This window comes from Panicum hallii, chromosome 3, assembly GCF_002211085.1.
Source record: "Panicum hallii strain FIL2 chromosome 3, PHallii_v3.1, whole genome shotgun sequence".
NCBI classification, from domain to species: Eukaryota; Viridiplantae; Streptophyta; class Magnoliopsida; order Poales; family Poaceae; genus Panicum; species Panicum hallii.
Window position 1 is genome coordinate 15,822,099 of NC_038044.1, and position 18,307 is coordinate 15,840,405.

The following is an 18,307-nucleotide window of genomic DNA, read 5'->3' on the forward strand; positions in this document are numbered from 1 at the left end:
GTGCATAGGTAATAGTGCGTCGGTCACATCCAGGTATGTTCACCAGTTTCATTGGGTCCACGGAGGGCAAACAAACATTGTAGAAACAGTAGACTGATGTATCCTTCTTTTGATAAAAAAAAAGAGCTCACTTTGGGTACCCTCTGCCCATGCAACAGATGCATAGATAAGCATGCTATCGCTGACGTCCTTGTGCTTGAAGAGCAAATTTCTTTCACTTCTTTTTTCCTTTTTGTAGTGAACGACGCCATGGGTATATATACTGGCTACTGCGCTGCTAACGCTGACATATTCTTCGAGTTGTTCCTCTGCCCTCACAAAGCGTCCGTACCATGTTATCATAGCGCATAATTCGGTGGAAAATAATTAGAAATGATCTTGGTGACATGGTCCGGCCCCACAATTAAATTCGCTCCTGAAATATTGAGTGCTCGCTGCACTGGAGAGAGAATCATTCTGCCTGCTCAACCCTGCTAAGCTTTGCATTGGGTCTATGCATGGTTATTCTATATCTGTGCCTCCCATAGCAAGCTATATATATGCATAATATAGTACAGTCCTCTCGAATATTAAATAAATAAAATGAAGTAGTACAAACAGAATGAATTGTATCTGTACTCAGGGCACCTAACTGTCGTGTTTCCTATGGACCAAGGGATTAACAGGGCACCCATAAATATATAGAAAAAGGCCATTATATTTTGCCTCTCGAATGCACGCTTCTTATCTTTTTATTGAAGTTGAACCTAAAAAGATATGTAAATAGTATATATATATATATATTAATTTGAAACGATAGTGATGAAGGGTAATATATGATAATATGATGAAGCAGTACCACCAATAAGTTCCGGCCCACGCATAATATATTGGATTACACATCTCTGTCAAATCTTAGGGGAAAACAATAGGGCTAATGAACCACTAGATAGCTTGAAGTAGAAATCACAAGCATAATGGAGTGCATAAGCATTGCCAGTTGGATTTGCACATACAGGTGCGGTGGTTTACTGTAAACAAAAAAGTAATGGAATTGTGGTCACCAATGATGCAGCATAATTTTACATGCCATTTGGCTCTTAGTGGCTCATTTGCAATCAAAAGTATTTTGCAAAACTCTTAACAACAAAGTGTTGGTGCACTAGAAGAAAATCACAAAGCACACATTTTATTCCCAAATCAACCGATCTAACTAATAATCGAAGTTCGAAGTTCAAGTTATATTGGGATCCACTAAACGTGCGCCTTTATTTTTTGCTACACATAAATTTTCTGTACATTGCTAAAATGATAGATGAAGTAACTAATAAAAGATAGGCATTTATACAATTTTTTTCATATCAAGAATATAGTGATGGATAAGATATTTTACTCCCTCCTTGTATGTAAGTATATGCATGATGTTTTCTTCATTCAACTTTCGTGTTCTCCAAATATGCTAATGAAACTATGCTTTTATGTAGCATTTGAAAGATAAATCATGTAATCTGTCCTAATATGGCTAGTCTCTATAGTTTAATTTTGAATATATTAGTAGTCAATTTTGAGAAATAGTTTTATGGCGCAGATTCTAGGATGTCCAACAAAAACCAGACTAGAGGGGTCACTATTCAGTTGATCCTTAGAGCAACAGTAAATATAAAACTCCTAATATACTCCTTAAAGGTACTACGATTGGTGGTATCCATCTTACAATAAAATAACAAGATACGATCTTGTCCTACAAGTGTAAGATAGCTGCGCAGTCACCTGCATCTCCAAGCAACATCAGAATAAACTAACACAAAGCAATCTAACAGCATCATCCAATCAGCTCAGGAATCAAGTGGTTGCAATACCCTAACTAAGGCTCCAAATCACAGTTCCTGTTGTCACCTGATCAAACTCATGGACTGAACAAGAAGCATCATGATAGGTGTAGGGTCAGCACTCAGCAGATTGGCTCCCCCTTGAATTCATGAAAAAAAAAATTAAAACGGTAACATTTCTTGTAGTAGCACTGCAGGTGCTGGGTCCATTGCCATGGATTATTATATTCTTGCACAGGAAGCTGCGTGCCTGTCCGCTACCTTCTTCTACCATGCATATCCCATGCTGGCCCCAACACACAGTACCTCACGCATGTACTGTTTGCACCACACCCTGCGCACACTGCAGGTTCTGAAAGAGAAGATAGCAGCGGGATGTGGAAGCATTGGCAAGCTCTGTGCACTTCCTCAGTCACTAGCAACCACAGTGACAGGCAGCGTATGTGCACCGGATTACTAATAGAAGAAGTAGTGCCTCCGTACGAGAGACCCATGTTATTACTTACTTGCCTGCATGTATGTAGCTATCTAGTCAGCAACCACGACAGGCTAGCTAATAGCGTACTGATCGATAATATTCAACCCACCAGTAAGAAGATGCAGCAGCACCGATCGACCGGCATTGTGCATAATAAATAGGACAGCCACGAAGCATAAAACGATATGTAGGTGTAAGCGCGTCTAGTATGCGTTTCTTCACTAGACAAGCAACCCAAGTGCCTGTGTTCAGTGATCATCAGTTTGCTAATCTCTCTGTCGATCTCTTTACTTATATATATATATATATATATAAATATATATAACGAGATCAAGGACAGGAAAGAACAAAGCGACGCGAGAGCGCAAGGGGTGGCTTGTACGTTAGCCTCTATGTGCGCAGGGCGAGCTGTACGGGCGCAAATTTTTATGTCACGGCCCCAATCATCACAGATCGAGAATCCAATGATGCCTGCCGTCGTCACTCCCTCCAGTCGAGAACAATTCCTCGAGCTGCTGCCGCCGCCGCCGCCGCTTGCTAGCAACCTCCCTGTGTCCGTACGGCCCACTGTGCCGTATAGTAACAAAAAGATGTGTTCGGCCGGGGCCAGATCATTAGATCAAAGCGGGCAACAAAAGCACAACCACCCTAACCTTGTTGCACTCCTTATCTAGCTATACCTAGCTTACGCTTTCAATTATTGGGCGAACAATGGCGGCCAGCCATGCAAAGATTTAAAACTCTGTCGAGAGCTGCCGATCGATCCATCCATGGGCGGATCGAGCATGCAATGCAGGGGGTGCAGTGGTGGTCTACCACATTGATTACAGACAAGACCCGGCGGCATGCGAGAATTGAAAGCAGTGACACGGGGAGCTAGGCTTCAGCTATAGCAAGCAAGCTTGCACGGTGGGGCCATGGCGCCAAGCGATAGCGAATGAAGGAGAGATAATGCTTCGTGAAAGAATGGACCGGCCGGGGAGAAGTGCAAGCACAGTGCTCGGCCACAGTGCCGAGCCCCGAGCTGATCAGAGAGAGAGATCGACGGGCGAAGAGAGGAGGGTGATGACTGATCTGATGAGGGGCCATGCATGCATGTATGGAAAAGACAAGGGGTGCGATTCATTAGCCTTCCCTTTCCTCGCATCGATCAGGCAGGCCTAGCCAGCGCGGGGCCGGCCGGCGCGGCTGCTGCCCCACCGCGCGCGCGCGTCCCGTCGCGCGAGAAAGTGAAGGGAGGAGAGGAAAAAAAAGGCTAGCTACTGTTCTTCTTCCTCTCCGCTCTGTCGCCCTCTTTCTCCTCGAAAAAGAAACATGGCTCCGCACCCAAATGGGGAGAGGGGGAGAATAGGCGAGGACGGCAAGCGGAAAAAGGCCTGCAGGAACGAGATCTATCGGGGCCGGATCGGGAATGCGACCGGGATTCGGAGAGAGATCAGAAGATTAAACAAAAAAAGTCACAGATCCAAGCATCGAAATTTACAGATCAACGTGTGCATTTCGACGCTCGATCGGATCTGTAATTTTTTCAAAACTAATCTGGAGGACAAGGCCGGAGTTGCACCGGCCATGCAGGCGAGTGCGCGCGCACGTCGTCGCCGGAAGAAAAAAAACTGATCCGGAGAAGCATGCAGATGCAGCTAGCTGAAACAGTGAGAGCTAGTGTGTTAGCTGGGCTGCGTGCTGGCTGCCTGGCTGTGCGTGCGCGCGCATGATTTGGTGATCAGTGGGAGTGAGATCCTCGCAGAGAGAGACAGTGCTGGACGCGCGCGCGCGCGCGCACGTGTGGTCAGCGCGCCATGGGCCTGACTCGGGCAGCCAACAGTCCAATCCGGCGGGGGACCAGTGCGGCACAGATCTTCTTCCTCCGCCGTCCGAGCTCTCGCGCGCTGCTTTATTTAAGACGACCAGCTCGCCGAGGTACAACGCCGCCGCCGCCAGCAGGAGGACGACGCGCCCCACCGTGAGAACTCAGAACTGAGGCCTCGGCGTGCATGGCCACCTGGCAAGCTCCGTACGTCCAGCCATGGGGGCTGAACTAACCGACCGCCTTATCCCAGACACTCACTGAACTGCCAAGCGATCGAGCTGAGCAAATGTTAGGCTACAAGTGCACGCGGATGTAGGCCGGGTAATGGCAGGACGGGATGGATTTTGGGATAGAATTAATTGGTGGCAGTGCGGATTCGCAGTGCTTGTACCAGGAGCTTGCGATGGAGGGCACACGCCATTGATGCAAGCTTTAACTTTGCACCTATTTGCACAGTATAAGCGCAACACGGAATTAAGTGAGATGAGATGCATATATAATGGGTGAGTACTTTGTACTACTGCATCTCACTACATGCGTGTTTAGAGAGCTAGGTAACTGTTTGTGTGCCAGGAAGCCAAGAACTATATAGAGAAACAGTCAGTCAGAAGATGGAGTGATCCTGTGCTCAAACACACATGAAGATCCAATTAGCCTCAAATCTTGCTTTGAAATCACCATGGGTGTGCATGAGACATGAGCAAACAGCAAGGCCCATGTTATCATTCACCTTCCCCCTGGGTCCTGGCTACTACAGTTTTTGCCAAATTTCCATGTATTATTATTACTGACCTAGTAGCTGCTGGCTAGTTCAGCATAGTGAGAATGCCTAGCTCAAGACGGGAGCAGGAAGAAATCCAGCCAAAGGGGGAAAAAATACCAGCAAGCAGGAGAGGCAATTTCTAAAGAGCAAGAAGTAAGGACGCTGAAACCAAATGGCAGAAGAAAGAAATAGCTCAAATTTTGCAAAGCTCGAGGTATAGCTAGCGAGACGTACAGAAGCAAATAGACCATGGTTTGCAAAGTGATTCTACTATACTCGGGATGTGCTGGCCGGTGCAGCAGTAGTACCGCCACCACTCCCTCCCGCCTGGCCAGTCGCCGGTGCAGCTGGCGCCGCCGCCGGGCTGCCACTGGACCCGTCTCCTCCGCTCGCGGCGGCAGCAGCAGCAGCCTCCCGTGCTGCCGCGGCGGCCGATGACGCCGACGCCTCCCCTGGGGCCGGCGGCGCGGGCTGCTTGCGCTTGCGGTTCTTCTTCTCGTAGGGTATGCCCCGCGCCTTGGCCTGCGAGTCGCGGACCTCGCGGAGGTAGATCCGCACGGCGCGGGCCGCGAAGGGGTTGGACTCCGGCGGGTGGCCGCTCTCCTCGTAGGCGGCGCGGAGGCGGCCGATGAGCGCGTCGAGGGAGCCCCACGCCTGGCGCAGCGGGCACGGGCACGGCGCCGGCGGGCTGGGCTGTCCGAAGTAGGCGCACCCGGCGGCGTGCACCTTGGTCTTGCCGAACTGGTCCAGGTACTTGAGGAACTCGATGACGTGCGCGCCGCTGCACCGCGCCAGCGTCAGCGGCGGGCGGTGGTTCCGCAGGTACTGCAGGAACGTGTTCCAGTCCCGCCGCTTCTGCGACTCGTACCTGCTCAGCTGCTGCGGCGGCGCCGGCGCCGGCGCGGCCTGCTGCTGCGGCTGCGGCTGCGCCTGTGCCAGCGGCTGCACATGGTGCTGCTGCTGCGCGTCGCCCCCCGCCGCCGAGGACGGCCCGGCTGGCCCCGGGGGATCCATGCAGCTCGCTCACTCACCCGGCCGGCCGGGGCCGCGGCCGGCGCGCCGGGCGAGCCCGCGCGGATCAGTGGAGACGCGCGGCACCAGGCACCGTCCGGGCGCGGGGTTGGGATGCGGGTGGGAGAGCGACCGGGGGGGTGGAGTGGAGGAAAGGGAGGGGGTGAACTGAACGCTGGCGCCTCCTGCGAGCGAGGTGAAGGGGACGGAGTCGGGCGCCGTGAGGGTGATAGGCGGAGGCGCGTGGAGGGTGGGGGCCGGCGGGCATTCACGTGGTGGCCCCCGCTGCCCCCGAGCACAATTCCGCCCGCGTCTCCCCCTCCCCTCCTCGGCGTAGGAGCTGAGGCGTACGCGTACGTGGGCGGGTTCATGGGATCACGCGCGCGCGTACGGGCCGGGGCCGCCGCGTATGGGTGAGCAGTGCCGGCTGGGCTGGGGGGCAGCGGCCTCGCCGGCGGCCAGGGCGGTACGGCCATTCGAGCGGCGCCAGATGTGGCTAGCGTTCATAGGCACCCGGCGTAGTGGCGCACTGTTGGCATCAGTGTCATCCAGAGTGCCTGTCGGAGGGGAATAAGCTATGATGACGAGCCTGTACTGTTTCGAGCTTCGGCTAGCTACACGCATTCTTCTAAACCCCTTTTCCTTTTCTACACAACAAGGACGCTGTTTTGAAGCCTGCTTTGCATTCCGTTCCTTTTAGTCTTCGCACTGCTTTACCGTCGAAATGGAACCCCGTTTTTTTTTTCTTCCCCAATGATGCGCTGAGCGGTATTTTTCTTGCAAAAAATAGTGGGAACAAAACAGCCGTTCTCTTGATGAAACTCACTCCTATATAAAAAGAGTCGTATAGCACTACATATTAGATTTAGAACAGTGTAAACCTGACTTGCCTCTCTCTTAAATGAAATCTGCAGTGGTTTTATTCAAACAAAAAAGATTCAGAATATTGACTGGGTGTTTTGTGTAAGTTGTATTCTCCAAGCAATTAAGCAAACAACCATCAGCTACAGGGAAAGAAAACTTCAGTCTGTACAGGCGCTGGTCACGCGCTGCTCTGTTTTGTTTATCCCCCCTGATCCGTCGAAATCTTTTGCGTGTCTCTGTTTATCGAACATCCTCACCTGGACTTCAAGGTGTCGCTTTCCAATTAAGTTTTTTCGCAATTTGAAATGGGAGCGGGATCTATAGCTGTGAGAAAAGCAGAAGGCGGTGACAGTAACAGAACTATAGTATACCTGTGCACGATAACGTTGCTTTCTTTTGAAAGGGGATACAAATAAAAGATACTATTGCTCGCTGCTTTACAGGACACATTTTGATTTGATTTTGTCTATCTGCAGACCCAGTTTGATCTGAGCTTATCTGTTGAGCGAATGAGCAGTGAATAGTATAATATATATGCCCATTTTTTTATGCCGAAATATAAAGCAAATATATTTAATTCGAGCGATAGAAATGTGTCAATCAATCAAATACTTTCAATATGTGGCATAGCTTAACTAAAAGAATTTCAAGAGGACCACTCAAAGAAAAAGAGTTTCAAGAGCTCTCTTCAACAGCTCCGAAGAAAAACTGGCCATCTGTACATCCGTATACGGATAAGTTGACCAAGTAGGCTCAGTGGCTGAGTATTGGATCAGACTCGAGTATATAGCCCACTGAAATTCCAGTCAGCCACAAATTGGCCCGCAGCACGAAACAGAAGTGCTTCAACTAGTGCCTAGCTTTTTGCTTCCAAGTGAAGGCATGACCACTGCCAATCCGCAGCTAGCCTGGGATAACCTTGCAGGTAATTAATAAAAAAAAGAAGATAATATGGGAGAAAAGATTGCTGAAATACAGACATCTTTATTGTCCATGCATTCATGCACCGTATGAGGATGTCCCATCTCACTTGAGCAGCCTCTGAATATTGCAGTACGTTTCCAACGAGGAGACGTGCGGTTTTGCTTTGTGTCCATGGCAGCCAACAGACCACGGTTTTTCCACAGGAAAAAAATGGGAATTGTTGGCAGCAGCTGGGCACAACATGATGCTATATATTCTCCCTCGCGCCCTCCTTTTTTTCCCTAGGATGACAGTAACTGCATTGGATTATTAGTGGAAGACTGCCAACTCGATGGTGTCCTTTCCTGCATAAAGTAGTCAAACAATTTGAAATATTAGGCGAGACGTCAGTGTCCGCGTTTTTAGTCCGAAACATTCTCGACAGTACTCAAGAGCCTACCTCACCTGGGAGCTTGGGCTAGCCGAGCATTTCCAAGCGAGAACTTCAGTTCCACACGCACACACGTGTCCGGCTGGATCGAACCAGCAGAAGCCACGTCACAGCATAGTTGTCAAAACCTCCAAGCTACCGCCCGTGCTGAAATGGCTCGAGCGAGTCTATCTAACCATTGTGAGTTCACACAGGCTGTTCGAGACTGACCAAGAGATGATCGAGGTTGCTCAGCCGCCACTCGTGAAGCAAGCTCCATCGGCATGAATGCACATGCTGACAAGATCCATGCACATGCATGCATCTCCTCTCCTAAACCAACACATCGACCTTTGCGGCGCCAAATCGTTCCCCCTTTTGCGTTTCAAATAAACTAACGTGAGCAATGCGTGATCATACATGGACTAAGCAGCGGTGCTTAGCGATGCTGCAGACTCCAGCAGCAGCCGTCCAATACCTACGACGATCGATCGATTCCCCTCTAGCTTGTTGCTAGGTTAACCCCACCTTTCTATCCTGAAGCGGACTCCGACGAGGCGGCGACGGAAAGCTAATTAAGCTAGCTGGCTCTGGCTGCGCTGCAGTATTCGGCCCGATTGCGATTTGCGCGCACGTCACAGATCCTCCGAGATCGGTTGGGCGGCGATCGGCAGCTTTAATCCGCTTTCCCTGAGCACTAGCCTGATTGATGCTTATTTTACTTCGCAAATGGGGTGAAACTTCTTAACCCATCTGGACAGGGAGGGGGGGAACTGCCAGCCCGGCGGCCAAGTTTTCCCACCCCCGGTCGCGACCGGCGCGCGCGTGGCAGGAATGCGCGTCGCTAAAATTCTCAGGTGCCGTTCGAGAGGGCCGGGTTCTGGAAGCGGAATGGGATTTGATTTTGACCGTGAGCAGTGAGCTGGCTACCTGCGTCCTAACTGCAGACTGACTGACGGCTAACGCTATGCACACCGAGGCCTGACGTCAGTCAGTGGGGAAGAGGGCAGCATAGGGCCGACCCACCGCCGTCGGAGCCACTGGACGGCTGCTCTTTTTCACGTTACTGACACACTCACCCCTAAATACTTCTTAATTACGCGTATACACATCTTATCCTTGTCAATACATACACACACATCGTATGCTAGACTGGTAAATCTTAAAACTAGCACCTTGATGTCGGTTCTAATGTTTTTTAGAGAGGTTCCTCACTTCATCTCGCGAGAAAATTAAAGTGTCACATCTTGATCTCCAGCTCACTCAGAGCGCCCGCGCCAAACAATGCACAATATTTGGGTCTGCTCTAATGGTTGAGCAATCGGATATCCTGTATTAGTGTTCGTGGGCATCATGGCCCCCTATTAACGTGTATAACCCAGGTGACCCTATATACATGTCTCTCTTTCTGCAGAAATACTAATACTGAATAGTCATCACTACTACTGCAAAATTCTTAGGCTTGTCAAGCTGACAGGTACTTTTTCCTTAAAAAAATTATTAGTTTATATGGTGAAATTTTGGGTGCAACTAAAGCGTGAGAGTTTTTACTATCAATGCCACTTTTATATATTGAGATGAATATAAAAAATGAGACAATTTGATTTATCTTGAACATAATTTGCATACTACTCTCTCCATCCTAAATTATTAGTCGTTTTGGCTTTTCAAGATACATAGGTTTTGCTATGCACCTAGATATATAAACATAATTTGATATAGATTTTCCTATATGTATCTAGAAAAGCCAAAACGACCCATAATTTGGGACGGACGGAGTATATCACAATTTTGCTACGTGTTGTACATATATTACTATGGAAACTATCATCAACGTACATTCTAGGGTTCACCAGGTTCTACTATAGTTCGGTCCGGTTATGTTCAAAGCCCAAGATTCATCTTGGCTCGGAAAGAACATGAGCTAATTGCTTAACATATATATGCAGGTTGGATGTCCTTGTCGGCGACCTAGGAGAAGGGCTCCTAGTAACTAAAGTTACCTCGTATTGCTTCAAAAGAGATGGAATGTGATACAACTTGAACCTAACAACATTTGTATCTTGATATCGCCTTGAATCAACTTTTTTTGTTGTGACATATTCCATTAAGTTTTCTCTTCTACTTGGGTGGCCCATGACTTGATATAAAGTAGCATTTTGTTTATCCCTCTCATTCTCAATATGGAAACAATAAAGGTTTATCACCACCCTCCCCTATATATAAACTTTGGCCTATTGGAGAAGTGTACAAAAGTACGTTTGTTTAGGAAAACGGGTGATAGCGCTATATTAATGATTGTTGATCGTTATCTATCCATGAGTATTCCTGCCCTAGGTTGGACCTTCGTATCCCAAAGGGACATGCTCCAAAATTGTTTCCTTTCTGCCTCTCCTGCCTGAAGTGACAACATGAATGTGATATGTATACTCATCACTTGCGTAGCCATGTATGTGTGGTTCTATTGATCTCACTAGGAACCAAATCACCTGAAGACTTAAATTATGTATACTAGCCTATCAATCTGTGCTCCCGCACGGGTTAATTAGAATTAATATAAAAATAAGACTTATACTCCCTCTCCGTTCCAAATTATTAGTCCTTTTGGCTTTTCTAGACATATAATTTTTACTATGCATCTACATATATATTTATATCTTGGTGCATAGCAAAGTCTGTGATCTAGAAAAGCCAAAACGACTAATAATTTAGGACGGAGAGAGTAGCTAATAATTATAATTATCTATCACATGCTCTCTTTCATCTATTAAATATTCTAATGTACAATACTCTAAAGATACATACTCATTATTATATAGTTGTAATATGTTTACTTAGTAACAATATTTTTCACTTTGTATCATACCTCTATATGTATTTAATTGAACCATCTGTTTAAGCTATGTGAATAACATAAAAATTGGTATTCTTATATCTTCCTTCATACATGACACGTACCATGGTCATGAATAATATATTAATAATGATAGATATAGTAATTTATACTTTTATATTATTGCACTTTAAGATTTTGTTATAATTATATAACTTAGATTAGATTTAGAAATTACTTTAAATTTTAATAATGATATAATTAGATAATTTATATACAAACTTAGGGGTCATTTGACATTATTTTATAATGGCATATGTGGGTAATTTGAATTAAAATTAGAGGGTTACTTTAGATTATTTTTATAATGGTAGAGATGGGTAATTTAGATACATATTTAGGGGTTATTTTAGCCTATTTTTATAATAGCAGATGTGGGTAATTTATTAGAAAAAGTAACCAATCCAATAACTATTATGATTAGAGTTATCGAATTGACGGCCGTATGTTTCTATTTTTTATTATGAGAATTTCTAAGATTTTTCTATTTTTTAAGTGTCCACCTAGGCACTTAGGATTCTAAATGGTTTCATATGGAAGTTTCAAAAGAAACCTTCAATTAGTAATCCATCTCAGAATACGAGTTCAGCTCCGGCACCTATTGATTTGGCTCCTTCTAACATGTCGCGAGATTAATTGTCTGTCTAGATGCGTGTGCAGTGCAAGCGCATGGGTTGCGCATGTTCAAAACTTCAAATACTAAGGTTGTAACTTGTACATAGTTATGGGCGTAAATAATGAAAGAAAGTTGAGCTTCAGATTTCCCTCAAAGTAACCAGAGTAGTTTCAATGCAGTGACAATGCAGTACAAACCGCAGCATCACACATTGGCAACATACGTCCGTTCCTGGCAGTTTGTCCTGAAACAGTGGTCCTCTTTGCAGTTTGTCCTGTCAGACAGACAGAGCTAGGCTACGCCCAACAAATGAAGCTGTAGGGGCCGTTTGAGTTTGACGCGAGACGACGAGAGAGACGACGGAGGAGCGCGCACGAAACGCGTCGGCGTCGATCGCGCTGCTGCTCTCAGAGACTCGCACCTGGACGCCCAACCAAGTCGAAGTCGAAACGTGGGAGATGAGATCGGCGCTGGCGGGCCACCACCGGGCATGGGCCTGGGCGCCGCCTGGCGACCGCGCCGACCGACCAGGCGACTCGCTCGAGCCCATGTCGCGCGCGCCTTCATCGTTCGACGACGGGGACGTCGCGGCAGGCGGTATATATCCAGCCGCGTGCGTGCCCGTCCGATCGACTGGCAGTGTGCAGTGCAGCAGCAGGCTGGCTAAGCGAACCGATCCCGATCCCCATCTCGTGCCATCGACCTCAGCTCAGCAGCAGGTTCTCTTCGGACCCGCTCGGTTCGTGTGTACAGGAGCAACGGTATGGTCGGGTCGGTGTCCGTCGTGCGCAGCGTAGCGCAGTTTCTCTCGCCGGCCAAGTATGTACCGGCCCTTGTCCAAGCGAGAGAGAGTGGTCTCTAGATGTGTGCGACAATGGTCGATCTCGTGCAGAATCTGTCACCCAAAAAGCATCGGTGCGAGACTACGACGTGCTCTCGGAAATCTGGTGGCTGGAGTGATAACCACCAAAAATATCATTTTTTTTCTCTGGTAAACAAGTATTACATTCAGCAACTCGCCTATATTCCTAGATTGGCGACAGACTATCGCCAACAGTGTTTTTTGTCGCCTTCACCGTTAAGAGTTACGACAGTGAACTATTCGACCTTGTTCTTGACATGAAAGGTTGGCGAGAGACATCACCACGTTATAGTGCTCTGAGGCCCTCGGTGGCTGGGTTACTTCGGAAGCCAATCAGAAAGGATCAGGTAACAACAGCATCCACGAATAAACATGGTCAATAGCTAGCTAGCACATTCAATGCAACACACTGACGCGACCATTTCCGAATATGTTTAGGGCTTCCCCACCGACTTTATGGGAAAATGTTCGATGAAACGTGAAAACCCTTAAAAAATCATAATTGCAAGTATTCAAAAATTTTGAAATGATGCATATCCATAGTTCATCATTAAATGTATTTTGTGGTAAAAGTTGAGATGCAAAATCGTTTTTGTAAAAATTCATATGAAAATAACAAATTCCAACAAGTGTAGTACAAGATAAATTACCAGGAATTTTGTCTTTCAGTGCCTCATGCGCTTTGAGTTTGTCATTTTTGTTTGAATTTTTCTAGATTGAGTTTTGCATCCCATCTTTTGACACAAAGTACATCAATGTATGCATTATGGATGTGCATCATTTGAAACTTTTTGATACTTGCAAGTAGGGCTGGATAACGAGTCAGCTTGGTTCTGCTCGGCTCGGTCGACTCGGTCCGGCTCGCTAAGATAACGAGCTGGCTCGGCTCGGCTCGTTATTCTAATGAGCATAAAAGCCTACTTGGCTCGGTTCGGTCCAGCTCGTGAGCCGAACACTGACATACTCTCTTAGGTGATATATATCTATACAAGTCAAATAAAAATATTAGAATAACATATGATTCTATTTTCATATTTTCAGGACCATATATAATTCCATTAGCGATACTTCCATGATTCATCAACCATACATGTTCCATCAATAACATATGCCCATAAACTAGTCTATCGTAAGTAAAGAGGTTATAAAATACTAAGTCTTGGTCTCTCGGATATATAAATTGATCGGTCCATTCAATAGACATTGGACAAGCATAAAAATACAAAGGAAATACTGAATCTTGACTTCTAGACGGCCTATAATGTAGGTGGAAATCATATTGCACGCGTAGCTCATTCGGCTCGCGAGCTCGCTTGAACTCGCTCGTTATACTAACGAGCACAAAGTTGTGCTTGGCTCGTTAGAAATTAGACCGAGCCGAGCCGAGCCGCTACAAGTCGAGTGAGCTAACGAGCCACGAGCAATTAGACCTACTTGCAAGTATGATTTCTTAAAAGAGTTTTCACGTTTTCTATCGAGAATGTAGATGATCCATCGAGATATTCCGTCAGGTCCAATCTCATCGACAGGTATGTACGTACTATATTTCTCTTCAGAAGAGGACCTCGAAAAGGACCGTGAAGTGACATTCTTGCATATGTGCTGATTACTCTTCCAAATACGTCACCTCATAAATAAAGGATTGCGCGGTTAATGGAAAAGGATTGACAGGGGTCTCTTTTTAGCCAAATGGGAGCTAAGCTAGCTTTCAGTCAGCCTCAGGCCCCATGGAAGATGATTCACACATGCTGTGCCGTTGGAGCGCAGGCATTGCGGTGGATCATGGCTTTGGCCAGGGGCATCCTGAAAAGCAGAATCATTCCAACGCAAAGGACAAAGAATCTAGGGCACATAGACTTCTAATACTTCACCTACTACTCTATTGGTCGGCTAGAATTCCGTGGGAGCTATACTCGCCTAGCAAAACACATGGATTTAAGTTGTGCGGTCGAGAATGTGATGGAAGGACAATGTTGGATCACCGCGGCGATGGTTGGTTTTCACATTTTGTGTTCCTGAATGATTAGTTTCCACTTATCCTTGGGTATTAGGTCGTTTTTCCGAATTTACTAGCAAATATTACCGTACGTCGCTATGGTTAAAGGTTTGGGGGCGCGGTTGATTTTTTATCTACTTAGGATTTTTTAATGCGGATTTTATTGTGTTTTCACGTTGTATTTGAATCTGTTTAGGTTACAATATAGTATTTTTTTATTCTTATTATATATGCTTCGGGTCCACCTGTCAGTGATGTTGTTGGACCAAACACAAATTTTTTGTTGAAAACGTTACATGCTATTTTTCCTTCACGTTCTGGTGTGATATCATGTGTGTTGTAATACTTCTAACTCTTTTATAAAAGGCTTCTCGAGGCAATTTCTTGGAAAAAAAAGGTAGTGTGATAGCCCAAATAAACACAGCTTTGGTAGTGGTAGCCACTCATAGCGTAACCGAATTATTATAGCTTCCTTCCGTAGTGACCACACTAGAGGGCGAGCTAGAGCCATCTCAGATGATTATTAGGAGTGACAATCATGCATTTGACGGTTACCACTCGAACTAGTAAATAATGACGAGCTATTGAGCTTGATCATACGCTCTGAGCACTCATGATCGAGCTGCACGCACGGCCCGGGCCGTGCCCCCCTGCATTGTATTTGTGCCATTGCGTGCCATGCACCCATCCAAGCAGATACAACGCGCAAGAACGGCCATGTCCCTAGCTAGTACCAGTACGATAGCCGCACGGTTAACCCCTCCCCCTGCAACCAGCGTGCTGCGCAGCATGAAACGCGCGGGACACCAGGGCGATCACGATCCATGCCGGCGACCCCAGGCGCTCGCACGGGAACCGGCCGGAACGCCGGGTACGTCGGCACGGGCACCACCTGGCTTTACCTTCTCAGGTGACCCGACCGCGCGCGCTGGCGCCGCACGCCAGCAGGCCGCCGCACCGCGTGCTGCTGCGGGACACGCGCGCGTGCCCGTGCGTACGGGACCCCTCGTACATGCAGGGGTGTACGCTGGGGTCGGTGCGGTAGTGTTGTCTGCATACGTACAAGCCAGGAGTACTACTACCTAGCTAGTAATCCCCTCCAATCATCGGTTGACGTGACCTGAACAGAAGCTCGCTGAGAGGTCACACCACTGGCTACTTGCGATTTACTTTTGACCCAGTCGACGACGAGACGACGACGTCGACGGCAACAAGGTGCTCGTCGAGCTCCTAGTTTTGGAAAGGCCTAGACGACTTCACACGAGAATGTACGCAGTCGCAGCTGCACGCGGCTTGCTCTGCATGACTACAGAGACGCTACCGGCCGGCGCCTATCGCCACGGCGTTTTCAGAGCTCCGGATCGCATGAATGCCGATCGGCATGGCGGCTCTCCATCAGCGCGTGGTGGAGCTCCCATGTCACATCGCCAATCGCCAAACTTGACAGCAAGCCTCTCAGACGGCTGGCAGTATTGTCCACTTCGTGGGATATCCGGCCCCGCCCTTCGCCGCTCACAATCTGGAGATCGAGCTCTGTATCCACTTCTTCGGTCAAGGACAGCTAGCTAGCGTCAGCAATTCCACCGCTGGAAGCTCGCAGATCGTTTTCAGTCTGTTTGGAGCAGCACTGGATCCGCCACCTGCCACGGGGATCCAATGCGTGTATGTATCAGCGAGCTGATCGGGACGGCGAGATCTTGAAACGGGTCCGTTCCTGTATTTCCCTTTTTGTTTTCGAAAGACGCGTTCCTGTACTCCATTTCCGACCTCCTGTTTCTGCACCCACGGTTTTCAGCAATCGGCAGGAACCCCTGAGGCCTTGTCGCTGTCAGGCCGGTTCGCGCGGGCGAGGGGCACTGTGCTCAGGTGATGCTAGTGGACTAGGGAATTGGAATCCCATTGTAGCTAGCTAGCGCGACCCCCCGGGTGCCGGTGGAATGCTGGCCGCCTGATCCGGGCGAGGTGCGGTCTTCCGTGCCCGCCGGCGACATCTTTGCTCAGCGACTTGACGTGCAAACGGCATCTGGGCATCCGTGCAAGGGGTCTCCTGAATGATTGAAGGGGCAAACCGAACATGGCGTGCAGTGCCGACGGCGGCAGCGGGGGCGGGAACAGTTCCCATTCGAGGGCGGGGCGTAAAAGCTACTGCTCTCGGGGATGAGAAGTACACGAAAGCTGCGTGCAGAGGGGGGAAATTTTTAGGAGCCGGCAGGTTTCTTTCCCAACAGTGAAAAGGCTACATATTCCCAAAGCTGCGCGCTTTCAGTCTGTTTGCTTTCGGTTTTGGCATCTGTGTGTAAAGGAAGGAGACCCTAAAGGCAAGATGTTACATAATGAATTAGGGAACTACCAAACCACCTACAGCACAAAGCGTTTGTAGTCCAACGGTTAGGATAATTGCCTTCCAAGCAATAGACCCGGGTTCGACTCCCGGCAAACGCATTCTTTTTTTGGTCCTTTGCTTTTTTTTTCTCGCTCGGTGCCTCGGTGGCACTGTAACTGTAACCTCCTCGACGTAGTTTCGATTGTAAAGGGCGTGTCTGTTAGCCCAGTCCGTTTCAATTTTAAAGACCTTCAGGCACGCTCACAGTCACAGCCATAGGGCTCCGATGTGTGCAAATAGATGAAGCCCGAAAGATACCTGCTAACTGGGCCAGATCCACCATGGCCCTTTTGTTTCAGGCCTTGGAAGCGTCAGGCAACTCCTCCTTGCCTTTTGTTTTTCATTCAGGAAGGGAGTGCCTAGATAACAATAACATTCGAGTAAAATTCAATTTGTGTCTCACTCGAAATATTAAACTAAGAAAAACATGCCACGTGTCTGGAATAGGAGATGCAAATCGACTGACGGTAGAAACAAAAAGTCCATCAATTCTGGACAAAACATCCAACGTCCAAAAAGATGACAAACAGCAAACATAAAATTGATTCGGAACAAGAACAATAAAAAATCTGTGCTCGGGGGTCAGCCTCATTAGCTTCCACTTCTGACGTTGCTCTTCCGGTGGATGTTGCCGTGTGAGGGCGCCGTGGTGCAGAGGCCGGTGGTGGCAGCGGACAGCCGGAAATTTAGCTTTCCATGGACCCGCGGCTCCGTGTGCAGGCGGCCGAGGACATTGCGGAGGCACCGGCAGCGACAGAGGTCGCCCGAGTACCGACAGTGGCAAAGAGGTGTTGGCGGCAGCGGACGGTGGCGGTTTCCGCCGGGGAGTACCCGGCCGGCCAAGAGCCTCAGCGCAGGAGGGCGAGGTGCGCGGAATTGGTGCGGAGCAGCCAGAATTCCTACTTCGGCGAGGATTCCTACCTTGGTGACATCCATGGACCATAGCTGCTGCCTAGGAAGAACCACATGTATGGGCCGCCCGTGTTCTAGAAATCAAAATTGGAAACAAGAACAATACAACCCACCTCAAACAGCCGCGGAAGGAAAAAATCGAGTGAAGACAAGAAAGGAAAATACTGGAGTATTGTTTAGTAATTCCGTTTCAGGAATCTGATCAATCATTCTTTTTTGGGCGAATCTTTTTATTGTTCTTGGGATGGCGATTCCCGGAGAAATCACTTTCTATTGGATACTTCCAAGAGCTCAAGGTGAGGAAATCTCTATAAACGATTCATCTACCAAAAGAGGGGCCACAGCGTAGCCACGTCACGGGCTATTCTCAGCCGTTGGATCAGCCAAGAGGACGGTCCAGATCTTTCGAATCTCGATCATTTTGAGAAAGTACTTGGACTTTAGATAAATCAACCTGCAATCCGCCCTCCTCTTTTAGGTAATTTTACGAAAAAGTTCACAATTTTTCTCAGAATCAACCCGCAGTCCAACCTCCCCGGTTCAAAGCAAATTGCAAATAAAACCTTAAGTTTTGATAA

At 47.9% G+C, this 18,307-nt stretch overlaps 1 protein-coding gene and 1 non-coding gene across 2 annotated transcripts; one reads left to right on the forward strand and one right to left on the reverse strand.

Annotated features, from left to right (window-relative positions):
• Window positions 1-4,973: 4,973 nt before the first annotated feature.
• On the reverse strand, window positions 4,974-6,039 carry LOC112887192 (protein G1-like7). Its single transcript, XM_025953315.1, has one exon. It carries the CDS (start codon window positions 5,871-5,873, stop codon window positions 5,130-5,132), a length of 744 nt encoding a protein of 247 aa, XP_025809100.1. The 5' UTR covers window positions 5,874-6,039; the 3' UTR covers window positions 4,974-5,129.
• A 10,765-nt stretch (window positions 6,040-16,804) lies between these two features.
• On the forward strand, window positions 16,805-16,876 carry TRNAG-UCC. Its single transcript has one exon. It is a non-coding gene; the product is annotated as a tRNA-Gly (tRNA).
• Window positions 16,877-18,307: the final 1,431 nt, after the last annotated feature.